This window comes from Oncorhynchus clarkii, chromosome 7, assembly GCF_045791955.1.
Source record: "Oncorhynchus clarkii lewisi isolate Uvic-CL-2024 chromosome 7, UVic_Ocla_1.0, whole genome shotgun sequence".
Lineage (NCBI taxonomy): Eukaryota > Metazoa > Chordata > Actinopteri > Salmoniformes > Salmonidae > Oncorhynchus > Oncorhynchus clarkii.
This window is the reverse complement of record NC_092153.1, coordinates 21,130,690-21,148,415: the sequence shown is the minus strand read 5'-3', so window position 1 is coordinate 21,148,415 and position 17,726 is coordinate 21,130,690. Positions and strand designations below refer to the sequence as shown.

Sequence of the window (17,726 nt, the reverse complement as noted above, 5' to 3'; positions counted from 1 at the left end):
CTCAGCGATCACTGTCTCATTGCCTGTATCCGCTACGGGTCCGCAGTCAAACGACCACCCCTCATCACTGTCAAACGCTCCCTAAAACACTTCTGTGAGCAGGCCTTTCTAATCGACCTGGCCCGGGTATCCTGGAAGGATATTGACCTCATCCCGTCAGTTGAGGATGCCTGGTCATTCTTTAAAAGTAACTTCCTCACCATCTCAGATAAGCATGCTCCGTTCAAAAAATGCAGAACGAAGAACAGATATAGCCCTTGGTTCACTCCAGACCTGACTGCCCTCGACCAGCACAAAAACATCCTGTGGCGGACTGCAATAGCATCGAATAGTCCCCGCGATATGCAACTGTTCAGGGAAGTCAGGAACCAATACATGCAGTCAGTCAGGAAAGCAAAGGCCAGCTTCTTCAAGCAGAAATTTGCATCCTGTAGCTCTAACTCCAAAAAGTTCTGGGACACTGTAAAGTCCATGGAGAACAAGAGCACCTCTTCCCAGCTGCCCACTGCACTGAGGCTAGGTAGCACGGTCACCACCGATAAATTCATGATTATCGAAAACTTAAACAAGCATTTCTCAACGGCTGGCCATGTCTTCCTCCTGGCTACTCCAACCTCGGCCAACAGCTCCGCCCCCCCCACAGCTACTCGCCCAAGCCTCCCCAGCTTCTCCTTTACCCAAATCCAGATAGCAGATGTTCTGAAAGAGCTTCAAAACCTGGACCCGTACAAATCAGCTGGGCTTGACAATCTGGACCCTCTATTTCTGAAACTTTCCGCCGCCATTGAGTTCAGTGTGTCAAATTGGAGGGCATGTTGTCCGGTCCTCTGGCAGTCTCTATGGAGGTGCCACAGGGTTCAATTCTCGGGCCGACTCTTTTCTCTGTATATATCAATGATGTTGCTCTTGCTGCGGGCGATTCCCTGATCCACCTCTACGCAGACGACACCATTCTGTATACTTCTGACCCTTCCTTGGACACTGTGCTATCTAACCTCCAAACGAGCTTCAATGCCATACAACACTCCTTCTGTGGCCTCCAACTGCTCTTAAACGCTAGTAAAACCAAATGCATGCTTTTCAACCGTTCACTGCCTGCACCCACACGCCCGCCTAGCATCACCACCCTGGATGGTTTCGACCTAGAATATGTGGACATCTATAAGTACCTAGGTGTCTGGCTAGACTGTAAACTCTCCTTCCAGACTCATATCAAACATCTCCAATCTAAAATCAAATCTAGAGTCAAGCTTTCTATTCTGCAACAAAGCCTCCTTCACTCACGCTGCCAAACTTACCCTAGTAAAACTGACTATCCTACCGATCCTCGACTTCGGCGATGTCATCTACAAAATAGCTTCCAATACTCTACTCAGCAAACTGGATGCAGTTTATCACAGTGCCATCCGTTTTGTTACTAAAGCACCTTATACCACCCACCACTGCGACCTGTATGCTGTAGTCGGCTGGCCCTCGCTGCATATTCGTCGCCAGAACCACTGGCTCCAGGTCATCTACAAGTCCATGCTAGGTAAAGCTCCGCCTTATCACAGTTCACTGGTCACGATGGCACCCACCCGTAGCACGCGCTCCAGCAGGTGTATCTCACTGATCATCCCTAAAGCCAACACCTAATTTGGCCGCCTTTCCTTCCAGTTCTCTGCTGCCTGTGACTGGAATGAATTGCAAAAATCGTTGTAGTTGGAGACTTTCATCTCCCTCACCAACTTCAAACATCTGCTATCTGAGCAGCTAACCGATCGCTGCAGCTGTACATAGTCCGTCGGTAAACAGCCCACCCAATTTACCTACCTCATCCCCATACTGTTTATATTTATTTACTTTTCTGCTCTTTTGCACACCAGTATCTCTACCTGCACATGACCATCTGATCATTTATCACTCCAGTGTTAATCTGCAAAATTGTAATTATTCGCCTACCTCCTCATGCCTTTTGCACACAATGTATATACTATTTTTTTCTTTCCACTGTGTTATTGACTTGTTTATTGTTTACTCCATGTGTAACTCTGTGTTGTTCACACTGCTATGCTTTATCTTGGCCAGGTCGCAGTTGTAAATGAGAACTTGTTCTCAACTAGCCTACCTGGTTAAATAAAGGTGAAATAAAAATTTAATTAAAAATAAAAAAATTACAAAAAATTCAGCCAGTAGATGTGACGGACATTGTTGCTGTGCTTGAAAATATGTCTATATGAAAAATATATCTTCTGGAGTCTGATTATATCCAGAGCCGTGGATCATTTAAACGATAGAAGAGATCGGATACATGTTCTCCAGTGTGCGGTAGTAGTGTCTGTGGTAGTCGTGTCTGTGGTAGCAGTGTCTGTGGTAGCAGTGTCTGTGGTAGCAGTGTCAGTGGTAGTAGTGTCAGTGGTAGTAGTGTCAGTGGTAGTAGTGTCAGTGGTAGTAGTGTCAGTGGTAGTAGTGTCAGTGGTAGTAGTGTCAGTGGTAGTAGTGTCAGTGGTAGTAGTGTCAGTGGTAGTAGTGTCTGTGGTAGTAGTGTCTGTGGTAGTAGTGTCTGTGGTAGTAGTGTCAGTGGTAGTAGTGTCAGTGGTAGTAATGTCTGTGGTAGTAGTGTCAGTGGTAGTAGTGTCAGTGGTAGTAGTGTCTGTGGTAGTAGTGTCTGTGGTAGTAGTGTCTGTGGTAGTAGTGTCTGTGGTAGTAGTGCCAGTGGTAGTAGTGTCAGTGGTAGTAGTGTCTGTGGTAGTAGTGTCTGTGGTAGTAGTGTCTGTGGTAGTAGTGTCTGTGGTAGTAGTGTCTGTGGTAGTAGTGTCTGCGGTAATAATGTCTGTGGTAGTAATATCTGTGGTAGTAACGGCAGTCATGTAATGCCAGTGTCCTTACTCCTGGTCACGGTGTTTCCCATGGAGCTCTTGGCAGACTGAGGGCGGCTGTGGAGACAGAGATAGACTGTGATTAATCTGACTGACTAAGGTCAATTCTCCTTCAATACTACTACTTCTCATATCACAGACAGACCTAGAGGGAGAGAGAAACTGAGACAGAAAGATAAACTCTCTACTAGAGAGAGAAAAAACTGAAACAAACAGACATAAGGAGACAGAGAGACAGAAAATGAGAGAAAGACAGAAAGGGGGCCATGTAAAAGAGACGTGGAGAGAAAGAGGGAGACAGGAAGACAGAGGGGGAGAAGGAGAAGGATAGAAAGGGTGGAGCGTCTCACTTGAGGCTCTCCTGTGAGGAGGAGGAGGAGCGGTCTGAGGCAGGGAGGGACAGGATGCTGTCAGAACTCTTCATGTGGGACTGGAGAGCCTTCTGATAGGACGACTCTAGAGCCTGGAACAGCCGCTCCGCCTCCCGGCTGAAGTGGCCGTGGAACGTCCAGTAGCACCTGCACAAGTCAAGAGAGAGGACAGAGGCCCAGAAACAGTGAGACAGCCTGTCGTCAGCGGGGCAACGTTTCAGGTTGGCGGATAAAATATCAAACGTGGAGGAAAAGTTGTTGCCGTGACAACATGCGATGTTGGTGAACTCATATTTTCAAATAGAAACATGGTTCATGCATGTCCGACATAGTGTGAGAGCGACTTACTTCCTGGCCACTGATCTGGCCTCGGAGTCTGCATCATGGACTCCTTTCTTGATGGTCTCTGTCAGAACAGCTACATTCCTGTGAGGGATCAAGAAGAGTAGGAACACCAGCTTCATTCTCCCTGCATGCAGCATGACAATACCCCCCTCTCCACCAAAACCACCGCAACATAAAAAGCTACACTTACGTCCCAAATACCAACACTATTCCCTATATAGTGCACTACTTTTGTCCAGAGCCCTATGGCACCCTATTCCCTATATAGTGCACTGCTTTCGACCAGGGCCAACAGGGCTCTGGTCAAATGTAGTGCACTATACAGGGAATAGGGTGCCATTTGGGGCATACAGGGAATAGGGTGCCATTTGGGGCGCAACGTAAATCAATGAGAAGGGGACCCGAGAGCTCCCCTGGCCTCCCGGTTAGAGATTTGGTTTCACGTCAATGATGAAGCACAGTGTGCTTTTATGGGATAGATATCCCTCCCTGTCATTGCCATGGAAACTGCTGAGATGAGGAGCCACTCACTGACAACAACGTTGTTTCATATTACCCAGACGGGCTCATCACAAACTCACTGGACAGTAGCTAGAAAATATGTTTACAGTACAGTACATCTACAACACGACAGTACAATATTGTGTTGTTGAGGAGGGGGGACAACTCTAAGTATGAGTCTATAGGCCTGTCTAGTAGCAGCCATTTAAACATACCTCTCTAGAGAGTTGGTCTGCCACTCCTGCAGCAAGAGGTCCAAAAACTCAAAACAGCGCCTGGAAATAGAACAAGAAGACTGTCAGGGAAAACAAACAGACGCTCAGCTGGCGTGCGATCAGGGATAAGTCTTTCTGAGGCTATTTCTTTGTTTGTTTACCTTCTTACGGCCACAGATTTCGACTGGCAGCTGCTGGTCACGATAGGAATGAGACGAGGGTAGTGTGTATGCTGGAAGACAGAGAGAGGACAGAAATATAGTGATCGTCATGTCGCAGGTCCAGTTTACACTCCTTACGTTACTAGCTGTTCTAGGATAGAAGTGTGAGGAACACACAAGGCATCTTTGGGGAACAAATCGCAAGCAACCACCAACAACGAATGCCCACATGGGAATGCGGTGAAATGTCATTTGCAGCCATTCGGGAAGGAGAAATGTGTTTGCGTTCCAAACAAAAAAAGGCTAGCCCCATGACCATCTTGTCTGACTGACACTCAACTCAACTGAACCCCCCCAGCTCAAGTCAACTCAATTCAAAATGTAAATAACTTTATTGTTCACTCACCCTGATGATGAGTCGTATGACAGCGATGCCGGATGTGGCCATGACCTTGGCCGAGTTAGAGACCAGGGTTAGGAGAGTGGGCATGATGGACTCTGCACAGTGGTCAAACCTGTTCCCCAGGATGTAGGACAGGTGGCTGCAGGATAGAGGGACCATACGGACACAGAGACAAGTTATTATGATATCAATACTATCTTATTTCATACTGATGGGGCTGTACAATAAAGAGTGTAGGGGGGGGGATATTCTTAAAAAGTATTTTTTTAAATTGCATTGATATTGTATAACGTAATCATAGAATGGCTTTGGTGACATTAAATAAAGCTTGTTTGATTTTGAATTGATACCGTGAGTAAGAGAACAGGACGAGAGGTCTCCTTACCCCAGAGTGATACAAGCCTCTCTGACCACCTGAGAGCGCAGGTCTTTAGAGGACATCTTGAAGGCTGCCTCCGTGAGACGCAGCTGCTGGGAGAAACCGTCAAACTCCACCGCTCCCGCCAGGAGCAGAGAACGCATCTTCTTCAACTAGAGAAGAAGGAGACGCAGCGAAAACCAGCAGGCCGTCAATCGACGTCACACTTCCAATCAAATGATAGACGTGGCTGCTTCATAGAAACAGCCAGCTAATAGTCACTGGCTACAATCCAAACTCCGCACTCAGAATGCATGGCCAATACATGGCGTCACAAGTGGTACGCTAGCGTGGATACTGGAAGGCAGCCAGTGTGATGAAGTCATCTGGAGGTGAGGGCCGATTGGTTGGTCGTCTCTTACCGCAGTGACTCTGTGCTCCCAGTCTCGTTTGTCGTCAGCCAGCACCTCCCTGATCTTGGTCATGGCCTCCTCCATTTCCCTGTTAGAGAAAAGCTGAGAGGAGGAGAGAAGAAGAATCACTTAGCGGAAGCACATTCCTAATGGGTTTAATATACGACGTGTAACATAGGACCAGTTTCACGTGCCCAAGCGAGAATAGCGCAGAATGATTTTGCTATTGTGATTAAAGTGAACACGTACTTCCATAGTGGACACTTCCTCGAAGGCACGGATGAAGTCCTCCTCATCCACAGCCCCTGCAGCAGCCGCACTAGGACCATCTCTCCCTGATAGAAGCAGAGGAACACCGGGTCGAATTGTTAACTTTACCGGGAAGCTATTCTAGTAGGCTATTATTCACACAAATGTTAAACTTGGATTGGCTGCAGCCTTATGGAGTTCATGCCGGGTATATCACGCTCAATGCTCATTATCCCATGTTTCTATCAATTTGTATTCTGTTTCTCTCTGTGTTCTGATTCCATTACATCATCCTCACCATCTGCACTGTTCCAAGGGTACAGATAGACACTAGACAGCTCCACAGTCTCTATAACCCAGTGACTGGGTTATAGAGACACTATCTCTGTTATAGACAGCTCCACAGGGACTGGGTTATAGACACTATCTCTGTTATAGACAGCTCCACAGCTCCACAGTGACTTGGTTATAGAGACACTATCTCTGTTATAGATAGCAGACAGCTCCACAGTGACTGGGTTATAGACACTATCCAGTGTCTAGCTCCACAGTGAATTATCTTCCATACAAATCCTGGACAGAGGTCATTATTCAAGGCTCTACGCTGACCTTTTTTACAAAAAGTTGAAAAATGTTTGCGCACACAAACAAATTTAGGAGCACAATGAAAAGTATTTGAGATATTAAAGCTAGAATCATTCATTTTTCGAGGCGCACTGGTGCTCCTAAATTAAAATTCCATGTGCATACGCGAGTCAAATGGTTGCAATGCAGAGCCCTGTTATTACCCGTTGCCAAATAAAGGCTTATCTCGATAATCTAGTCATCATAATGTCTAAAAAACAGAAACAACGCACGCAGACAAGGATTCTCGAGGAAGCAAATGAAAGGAATACTGTGGTAGGAGAAAGAACAAATCCCATTTGACAGTGTTAAAATACACATGGCTCGACGTAACATCACTTATACTGCTGGCATACTGCTGGTTCTGCTGGTGCGAACCGGAAGGGGCGTCTCACCTGTTGATTTGGTGCTGGAAGCAGAGCTGGGCCTACGGAACGACCCCATGCTCACTGCCTTCTTCCCTGACGAGGGGCCCTTAGAAGAGGAGGACCGCCCCCCGTCCACCGAATCATCATCATCATAGTTCTTATCTGGGAGGGAAGGCAAAACAGAAGATTAGAGTTATTTACAGTCCGGCACAATTTGAATGCCGACTGTACTAAACAAACTAAGAACGTTTTATATCAGCACCATGTGCTCAATCCCATCCTCTCCTACAACAACACAGAAGCCTGCATAACCTTTTGGCATTTACACACATTGGGGGGAGGGGTCATCAGAGTTCATTCTGTAGGTAATTGTCTCGGTCTGATTCCGGTAACCGGTGGTTGCGCCCTCATGCTGTGGAAGTGAAGTGACTACCCCCCCAAACGGTAGTGTACTGAACACGTCAGTCCCGGTCAGTCGGCCCGGAGGGAGCAGAGTAATCTGCCGGACCAGCGATCAATAAAACACAACCCTGTGCATTATTCAGAGGTCCACACAACACAGGGGCAGCACACCAACACATCAGTTATGTGCCATCTACCTCACATTGTTTCTCTCCCCCATTGCAATATTAAAACGAGGCACGCTGTCAATATCACAACAAGGTGAGTGTCGAATAAACCAGCCTCATATAAAATCATATAAAACCCAGCGCTGAGCATACCGCTGTCATCAACACCAGCTGTGATGAGCGTAGCTCATAAAATCCAGACATTGTTACCGATAGCCTTCAGATTGTCTGAGCCTTCAGTCTTTATAGTGCATACTGTGTACCCAGCTGTCCTCTCCGGTCTGTCACTCCTCAGCTGAAAATGTCTGTCTCCCCAATCTTCATCTTAGTGACAGGTGACTCCCTCCCACACTTTTGACCTGACCTACATTCCTCCACGGCGCTCATTAATATTAATACAATGGGCCTCTCCTCTCCTCTACCCCCACCCCCCACCACGTGTCAAGAAGAAAGAGAAGCAGAGCTTACAGGCACAGATCTTCCTGCAGACGAGCTTCCTCAGCATGTCGACAGACAGTCCACTCCAGACCCCCTCCTCTCATAGTCTCCGGTCTCCACAGGTCTCCCAGCTAGCTCCCTCGCTGCAGGCAGCTAGCAGTACCAGCTACACTCTCCCTTCCCTGGTGCGTGAGCACCCGTGGCTCAGGCTATGGCTTCCCTCCTGATGCACAGTTCACACTCTCTCCCAGTAACACACAAGCGCTTGATGTGCTGTGATGCTAGGTGCCCCTCCATACTGAGCGCAGTGAGCCGGCCCGTGGAGCAGGGACGACAGAGAAAGCAGATGGACAGCTCCACCTCCCACAGTAGGGAGAGGAGGCAAGGGCACACCCTCTCTATCACCATGATATGACACCCAGCCTGGGAGTGGGAGGAGCCAGACAGAAAGTGATGAGCGGTGAATTCAATCGCTCAGGTCAGTGAGCCTAGCGCCATCACTGGTGAGTGATGAGAGAGACATGAGGGAATATCATATAAAAAGGGCCTTAGTTGGTGGGTGTGGCCATGGGAGTGGCCAATGGTGCAGTCACAGTCCAAAAACTTCAGAAGCTGTTTTAAAGCAAATTTCCTGCAATTATTTTGTCATGGCTTATGCTATCTGAGTGACTCAAACGTTATAACAAAATCAATGGGGGCCCCATGCCAAGACAAAAATACTCAATTTTTTTTTATTTTCCCTGACTCTCTAGCTTTTATTTAGGTGATTGTTAGTTTTACTTCCTTTAAGTTTACACTGAAAACGTTCCATCCGAGAAAAATAACACTTAGGCGCCCCGCCCAATACTTTTCTATGCAGAAAAACCCTGGCCCTTGTGTGTGCAAGGGCAGTACAACTGGTCTGAATATAAAACATCCTGTCTCGTTAAAGAACATAGACAACAGTGTTTGGAAAGACAATTTTAGACACATAACCTATGGTTCCAAGTCAAAATGCATTAGTGCATCCTAAAAGAATACAACAAAATCAGCAAGGAATCATTAGCACATGAGACCTACTTTATAATGCAGTAATGTCACGCAAACCAGACGTTCACTAATTCATCCCCTAGATGGCAGTGCCCCCTGATAAATGCACCAGTTGTTTGAGAAGAGAGCAAAGACAGCTTCAACCTGAAAGTGATACTCTGGAATTCAACCTACAGTGCCTCTGAGGAAAAGGCTCCATTATTCTCCACGGTACCGGAGGACAACGGCTATCAACACACAGCTAGCTCTTCCTCTTCACCATCCGATACCTTGAACACAAACCAGCCATTCTCTCACACAGAGACTTTCTCACCGGGGAGCTACTCAAGCACCGGACAACACAGGAGCAGCACAATTCAACAGCCCCATTCGTTTCAAGCATGAACGCAATTTCTGCAAGGAAACGCATACATTTCAGGAGTCATTTCTCACAATCAACGAGACAAATAGGAGTGAAAAAAAGCCAGCATCAAAACAATCCATCCGGTGTGGCCTGAATGAATGAATGTTGAATAGGCTTACATGTGCACATAACCCATCCCATGCATCCCATCTCTTCACTCTGGTTAGATCTCCATAACAATTATGAAAGAAAAACGATGTAAATTAACATAAAATAAAACAAATCTATCATAGAGGTGAACAAATTGTTTCTGGCCAGTAACTTTAATAATGAGAAACCACCTGGTATTGACAATTTAGATGGAAAGCTACTGAGGATAGTAGCAGAGTATGTTGCAGCTCCTATTTCTCATATCTTCAATCTGAGCTTGGAGAAACATTCTTTCCCTCAGACATGGAAGGAAGCTAAAGTCATTCTGCTTCCCAAGAACGGTAAACCATCGTGATCAATTTCATTTTATTGACCATAATCTGTTAGCGGAAAAACGTATATGTTATGGCACGAGCTACACATTTTTTCTAGCTTTCAAATAGGAACCCCAGTTCCATACTGTACGAGAGAAAGTAGTGCACTGTTTTGTCAATATACCTGGTAAAATAATGGTTAATAACTGGGGCCATGATTAAGAGGGACGGCCGGGGGCATTCGTATTGTGCATTAAGAGGGACGGCCGGGGGGCTCTATAAAAATAGATTTTTTTATTTGTATTCTCCCTGGGTTTTAGATTTTCTTTTGTTTTTCACTCTCAAAAATCTAATTGTTCATAGAGAAACAACGGAATTAGATGTTCTGAGTCGGAATGTCATTGGTTAAATCACATTTTTTTTTTTAGGTCTGGAAGAAAACAAACAAATATTTTTCGGGGTGCAATTCCCTTTAATTGCGCATCTGGCCCTTTCATTCGAGTGACGAATGTGCCGGTCCAGTGACAATTCTGCACTCCTGCTTCTCATTTCATGGAAAAGTTTGAAAATAACAAATAATATGATACAAAGGATATAATTCTGCCAGGTAAGCCTACTTTGTATATAACATTTAATTGAGATGGTTTTGGGGAAAGTATTTCTGTCAACCCACAAGATGGTCATCACATCAACTGGCTACACACAAAGTGATAGACAAACATGCGCAACACCCAGACAGTTGGGCAATATTGCTGGAAATGAATTGGCGGACATTGTGTTAGGTTTGGCTTTTTAAGCCAATAGCGGCTAACCAGGGGTGGGATAAATGTCAATGTTGAGTTGATTAAACAGTAGCTGTGAGCTTGCGGTGTCTGATACTTATGAGATTTGTTTATGACAGTTTGCAGCAGAACACGTGAAAATTACATCTACTTTCAGAATTGTTTGGCGAGATACTGATAAGTGGCCTGCGAGCGACTGGTAGCTGGCGATCAATCTGTTGGAGACCCCTGCTGTAAACCTAAGCTGGATCTGGTTATGACAGATGTGGTTATAGAACAAGTTGAGGAAACTAAACTTCTTGGTGTCACCTTAAGACTGTAAACTGTCAGGACTAGGTTACCACAACTGATCAAACAAGTCCTACAGGCTCAATTTGATGGTATCTTGACTTCTGCCCGGTAATATGGTCAGGTGCCGCGAAGAAAGACATACTAAAGCTACAGCTTTCTTGTCCTGCAATGTTCCAAGAGCGCTAAGGTCAACAGCATGTTGACGTTTCCTGGCTCATAGTAGGGAAGAAAATTGTCACTTCTCGTTTTTGTTACTCCCAAACTGTCTATTCAATCAGCTAACGCACAGCTCTGGCAGACATTCATAGTCCACAAGGCAAGCAACTAAAAGTATCTTCTTATTCCCTAAAGCCCAAAACTAATTCAAGGCAATGCACCCTAACATATAGAGCCATGATACTTGTAGCGTGGAACTCCCTGCCATCTCAAATCACTCAAACAAGCAGCAAAAGTAGCTTCAAAAAACAAAGAAAACAGCACACCACGGCACCTCTGACCTAAAGAGCTGTAAGCATCTCCCTCGCAAGGACATTTGGTGTTTGGGTTCAAGTTATAGCTAGGGTGTGCCCTTGGTCTCAAGCAAAGCCTCAGTAAGAGTAAGAATGCACTGCTCCAAATGACATGATAGTCTGGTCAGCTTACAGACGTTAGTCAGTAGAGTTTTATGAGAGCGAATTCTTATCGTGTGTGGATCCTACTGGGTGTGAGTGTGGCGCGGGAATGAAAGTGGACATGCAAAACAAGTTGATGAGAACAGGAGGAAACTCCATATCAAGGGGACTTTGTTAATTTGATGAATAAGTCCAAAGGCCACGCACTAAACCTTAGCTAAGCCTTTACGGGTAGACTAACACGGCAAATGTTGGGTTTAGCTCATTTCTATGCACCTGACAAGGCGAAGGAGGTAGATGAAGCCCATCTGATGATGACGACGACTCTGTTCCAATTTATTGAACGGACTGGAGTGATGGATCTCTAAAAGGTAGCTAAAGTACGTCGCTAAAGTGAAGGATTCCATTGAGACTTTAGCTGGAGAAAACTCCGACACGGTGGCTGAGGTGAAGGATTCCATTGAGACTTTAGCTGGAGAAAACTCCGACACGGTGGCTGAGGTGAAGGATTCCATTGAGACTTTAGCTGGAGAAAATTCCAACACGGTGGCTGAGGTGAAGGATTCCATTGAGACTTTAGCTGGAGAAAACTCCGACACGGTGGCTAAGGTGAAGGATTCAATTGAAGCCTTTAACGGGGAGGAAACTCCACCTGTAGCTCATTTAAGAGCTGAACGGCACAGTTGCTGGGGTGAAAAACTGTGGTCGAAGCCCTTGGCTGGATGAATTGTCGCATTTCCATTGTCGTTTTCGGGTGCACTTGCATTCAGGAGAATCTAGGAATCACATTATTGTTATGAATAGTATTGACTTCAAAAGGGAGAACCTAATGTGAGATTCTCGCTAGTGTTTGCAGAACATCTGGTTCTCAGACATTAGGATCAGGGTCTGCAATTGTAAGAGTAAGAAACAAATGGATGACTGCAGTGTAGCTGTTATTAGGAGTACATGCTGCATGGATTGCTAAGGCATAACAATATGAAAGTGTGTAATCTTACTATAAAATGTATGTACTTCATGTCTATTAATGCTATGTATTGTAATGTATTTTCATTTATTTAGTTCTGCACCCGTCTATTAATGTTATGTAATATGTTGTTTAATGTAGTTCTGTAGTTCAGCTGTAATTGTCTATTAATGTTCTGTATTATGTCATGTTTTATGTTTTGTGTGGACCCCAGGAAGAGTAGCTGCAGGTTTGCCTGTAGCTAATTGGGGAGCCTAATAACATACAAAAATGACTAAATACTATGAAAGCACTACCTAGCTGTAACTCTACCCAAACGACAGAAAGCACCTCTGCCAGTCATTCAGTGGCCCCAATTCCTAATTTGTGCGTCACAAGTGCACTGGGCGGAGAGCTACTCACAGAGCACAGTGGGCACCTTAATTGACTACTGTCTACTGGCAACAAGGAAGTAGACAGGAAGTAACACTCAGTCCTCCTCTCTTTCTTCTGACCAAAACATGTGTCCAAGTTATCCAAAGGGGAGGAATAGGAGTTAAAATGAACCAAGCCTAATTTGCCTTGTATCTAACATCATCTTAGTACAATGTCAAACACAGTAACATAAATAGCCCAAACTATTTCCTTTATAAGAAATGAAAGAAAGATACATCCTGCATGAAATCTCCTGCAGTTCTCAACAACATCGCTTCCTTTCATTTACCTACGGAGGCCACCTGTAAACACCATATTCATAACATAGGCTAATAATCCCAACGCAAACACGACTATAGCTCATCTACCTATGCAGTAGCTATAAAAGGCCTTTGTAGAGAGGAAAGAGATCCATACCTTCTCCTGTGGTCATAGCAGGGCTGTTGATTCCACACACTAAACAGAGCTAAGTAACAGTGAGCAACAAGGACAAACACTGCCGTAGGTCTGTCTCTTCTCTATTGTGTCTACCTACCGTACTCCGGGCTACTCCTTCCCCTCCCCTCTAGCTAGGTCTTGTGACTGCACGGATGGCAAAATGACACCACTCTCTTCTCCAAAATAAGAGCCTGCAGCAGAGTCCCTGGTGTTGCTACCTCTTCCTAGGCTAATCCTCTCTGTCTCTCCCTTTCCCGTCACCAGCCCAACAGCCCAGATACAAATACAGTATTAGGGCTATGCCGTTAAAAGAAAATAAGAAAAGTGTTTCTCATTGGACAAATTCAGATGTAATACCTCCCTGTTTCAATCGGGTTGGTACCAAATGAATAGGACATAGGATTCCTGGGCAGAGAGAGAGAAGTTCTTTCCACTTGCTTGGACAGTTGACATTCATGAGCTGTCAGCTGCACAGGAGAGGGAGCCCTTTGATGTATCTGGTGTGGTAGAGGCAAGGCCAAGGCATTGCCTTTATGCCTGGTTAACCTTCGAGCCGCACGGGGGGGGGACTGTGTTAACAGCAAAGGGTTTTCCCCTTTCTTTGGCCCACTAGGTGAATAGAAAACTTCAATGAGATGTCGGGCAATGACGTCATTGAGGCATTACCATAAACTAACTAGCATGACACCTTGCTTTGGCCAAGTTGCTCAGGTTTGATATGAAGTCGTTCAGCCTTCTAAATGAAAGCAGAGATTACAGCAGCTCCAGTCTAATCTCTACAGTGTGAACTCATGTGATGAAAGTGAAGCCTCGCGACCACAGCAATTACACCCTTTTTGTCCCAGACTTAACAGGCCCGAGGAGAGGAAAATGAGACGGCCGCAGCAACAAAGATAAAAGATACACAGCTCCGATATCAGTCGGTCCTGCTTCAATACTGCTGCGTCAGGGTAAGGCCCTACTCCGTGTGCAGAATACCAAGAACATGTCCAATAGAGAGCAGCTGAAAGGAGAATCTGACCCCCTGCCTGCAGCCCTGCATTGCTGCAGAGAGACTGCTCAATGCATACTAACTGTTCTCTTCTGAAAGAGCATGGACACAGAACTGGTTTCTCTGTTGTTGGTTTTCTGTCCAGCTCTAAGTGGTCTGAGCCCAGGTTCTGTATCTACAAAGCGCCTCAGAGTAGGAGTGCTGACCTAGGATCAGGTCCCACCTGTACATACATCTCATCTTAATTTGACCAGTTTCACACAGCAGGAAAATAACCCTGCAGCAACAGGAAATGTGAATTACTATGTGCATTATAATTAATAGAAATGTTCGTAGGTGTTGATCCATTTTTCCGTTAGGGCAAATTACAAACTTTAGAAGCCTTTTTAAACTTCAAATACACTATAAGTTACATTTCATGCTGGGCAGGAAAATTCTCTGCACGAACAGTGATCAAATGAAGATAGCAGCTGTGTAAAATTTGATGCATTGTGATCTAAAAGCCAAAACTGATCCTAGATCAGCAATAATGCTCAGATGCTTTATTGATATGGGCCCAGATTGGATATGAGATCCCCATCACTCCCTAAGCATAGTCATAATCCCAGGGTGCTGCTTGCACTACACCTAAACTTTTCAATATAACATAGCTCAATGGAAAGGGATGAATATCTCCATGTGTTGTTGGACAGAAGGAAAGTACAACAGTGAGAGCAAAGGAAGTACTGTGCTTACCTGAGACTGGGGACAGGATCATGTTCCCCGATCGTTGAACTTCATCAAATTTACTGAAAATGACATTCAACCTGGAAAGACAAAAGACAGTATATTGTTTTAAAGGCATCATCATACAATTATGAGGAGGCGCAAGCCTAAAAGCAGACAGTCGGGCTCCCTGGGGATACCAGAGAACTGGGTCATGGTGATTGCTCTTCCAACAGAAAGCCTTGGTATCAGGATGAAGGTACCGTGACTGTGGCAGTCCCTTTTTCCCCAGGTCCATCCGCACCCTCTCCCCGACGTGTCTGTAGATTTCAACAAGACAGTTCATGGCCCCGTCTCGCACCTGTGTGTCAGGAAATAAAACAGAGCAGATTAACACGGCTTCACTCATCTGTCTGTCCACTAACCGCTCGACATAATAATTTGTCTGGATTGAACATAAAATGAGATCCCCTCTTATTGACTGTAATAGTCAATTTAGTTGTGCATATGACAATGATAAAAGATGGCTGGCACTATATCAGTACAGGAAGAGAGGTCCATGGACACAGCTTCCGGTTCCCGACAGGAAGTGGGAAATGCTGTTGAAGTGCGTGATGACAGGAGAAAGAGCAAAGCCTTTTTGAAAAAGTCTACAAAACAGGCTAATTGCAAGGAATAAACAGACAAGAGATATCAGGAAAGTACTGAAGTCTGACGAGTTCACATGGAATCTGTAACACCGTTGGTCAACCACCAGAGTTCTAAAACACCAATAATGCTGGCGTCAAAGTCAAATCCCGTTTAACACCACAATGTATACTGAACAAATATATAAACGCAACATGTAAAGTGTTGGTCCCATGTTTCATGAGCTGAAATAAAATATCCCAGATTTTTTCCACATGCACAAAAAGCATATTTCTCTCAAATTGTGTGCACAAATTTGTTTACAGCCCTGTTAATAAAAGGCCAGTCTAAAATGTTCACTTTTGTCACACAACACAATGCCACAGATGTCTCAAATTTTTAGGGAGCATGCAATTGGCAAGCTGACTGCAGGAATGTCCACCAAAGCTGTTGCCAGAGCATTAAATGTGAATTTCTCTACCATAAGCCACCTCGAATATAACTTTAGAGAACTTGGCAGTACGTCCAACCGGCCTCACAACCGCAGACCACGTGTGACCAAACCAGCCCAGAACCTACACATCCTGCTTCTTCACCTGCGGGATCGTCTGAGACCAGCCGCTCAGACAGCTGATGAAACCGGGGAGTATTTGTCTGTAATAAAGCTGTTTTGTGGGGAAAAACTGATTCTGATTGCCTGGGCCTGGCTCCCAGGTGGGTGGGCCTATTGCCTTCCAGGCCCACCCATTGGCTGAACCCCTGCTCAGTCATGTGAAATCCATAGATTAAGGCCTAATGAACTTATATAAATTGACTGATTTCCTTATATGAACTGTAACTCAGTAAAATCGTTAAAATGGTTGCGGTTATATTTTTGTTCAGTATAGTTTAATAGCCTAAAATAATATAACTATACCTGGCTTGTAGGGTCTCCTAAAAGATTACATATGTGGGGGACAATTTTGCTGAGGGTCAAGCCTTGAGCTCCATATCTGTAAGGAAAAAAAAATTATAATAATAATTAAATCACGCAAAGAATGTGTAAGACAAAACAGATTAAATGGTACGTTTAAACCATTACTGGCTATTATGAACTTACACATTTAACGTGGCGATAAGGCAAATGCAGACACTCTCCCGGGTCCTGTTGTTCTTGTGTTTGAATCCTCCTAACATTCGGTCCCATACATACTGCAAATAAATACATTTATTATAGTCCGTTTTTTACTATTATAATGAAACGGTTTATTTTCTATACTAACATGTAGGTGAGTCTACGGTACGTGCTGACATTACCTGTGGGTTAGCAGCTTGGTCCATGATCTTTAGCAGAAGAGCTTGGTCCTGGTCTCGGACTTGGTCCTTTGAGTCGCCTAGTCGATCTATCAAACTCGGCAAAACTAACATGAGGGAGGGAGAAGGCAAGAACAAAGATATGAATTGTGTGACAACAACTCAAGGTGACGAGGACTCAAGAAAACTATGAATCATAAAGATGTGTTGTAATGCATACAATGCATACAGTTGCCAGGGATAGCTTACCAGTTCCAATCTGTGTCCTAAACCGTTCCTGTAGTCTTGTTACCAAAGCTGTCAGTATTTCCATTCCCAACAAAGCCACCTAAGAATGAAGATCAAAATATAAAAAAATGTAATACTTACATTTTTATCTAAATAACATAGGCTATTCAACAAAAGCATAAATGTTAGACATTTTGAGAGAGAAGAATGCATAACATAAAAAAATAATCCTTTGAAATACAAGCTCCATTGCAAAGGATTGTGGGTAATGTGATAAATCTTGGTTTTGTTCCCTTTATAAAAAGCAAAGTAAACCCTCAAACACATATAATATATATATATATATATATATTGTAACAACCTACTGATGCTGCTGTAGGACTATAGTAGAAAATAAAATACTAACCATGTCGGAAACCACTTCGAGATTGGATTAGTTATTGGCTGGCACTAAGGAAGGCATCTTCCATTGGGGTGGCAAAGGACACTCAATGAACGTGTAGTGAGAGCATCCCTGCTAACGCCATAATCAACACGGTTGCATCACCTGAGCTTCTTGCTTGGGCTATGGTGCAATTTTTAGAACCCCAGGGTTTATATTTGTAGAAAGAGAACAATTTCTCAACAGTTTCCTGCTGTCTAAAGTTCCCTAGTAGATAAGTTCACATCG

General features: G+C 44.6%; 1 protein-coding gene and 1 non-coding gene across 4 annotated transcripts in view; one reads left to right on the top strand and one right to left on the bottom strand.

Moving 5' to 3' along the window:
* Positions 1-17,726, bottom strand: part of LOC139413048 (CLIP-associating protein 1-B-like) — a 39,989-nt gene that overhangs the window by 18,166 nt on the left and 4,097 nt on the right. For all 3 annotated transcript variants that reach the window (XM_071160061.1, XM_071160062.1, XM_071160063.1), the window contains exons 3-18: positions 17,078-17,156; positions 16,832-16,935; positions 16,635-16,726; positions 16,452-16,527; positions 15,172-15,269; positions 14,939-15,009; positions 6,894-7,028; positions 5,875-5,960; positions 5,635-5,727; positions 5,240-5,385; positions 4,858-4,993; positions 4,452-4,522; positions 4,291-4,350; positions 3,578-3,655; positions 3,209-3,376; positions 2,869-2,915 (exon numbers count right to left, since the gene is read on the bottom strand). In XM_071160061.1, coding sequence (XP_071016162.1) covers positions 2,869-2,915; positions 3,209-3,376; positions 3,578-3,655; positions 4,291-4,350; positions 4,452-4,522; positions 4,858-4,993; positions 5,240-5,385; positions 5,635-5,727; positions 5,875-5,960; positions 6,894-7,028; positions 14,939-15,009; positions 15,172-15,269; positions 16,452-16,527; positions 16,635-16,726; positions 16,832-16,935; positions 17,078-17,156 — 1,540 coding nt within the window. The remainder of the gene's footprint in view (positions 1-2,868; positions 2,916-3,208; positions 3,377-3,577; positions 3,656-4,290; positions 4,351-4,451; positions 4,523-4,857; positions 4,994-5,239; positions 5,386-5,634; positions 5,728-5,874; positions 5,961-6,893; positions 7,029-14,938; positions 15,010-15,171; positions 15,270-16,451; positions 16,528-16,634; positions 16,727-16,831; positions 16,936-17,077; positions 17,157-17,726) is intronic.
* Positions 17,518-17,643, top strand: LOC139414531 (U4atac minor spliceosomal RNA). Its single transcript, XR_011634907.1, has one exon. It is a non-coding gene; the product is annotated as a U4atac minor spliceosomal RNA (small nuclear RNA).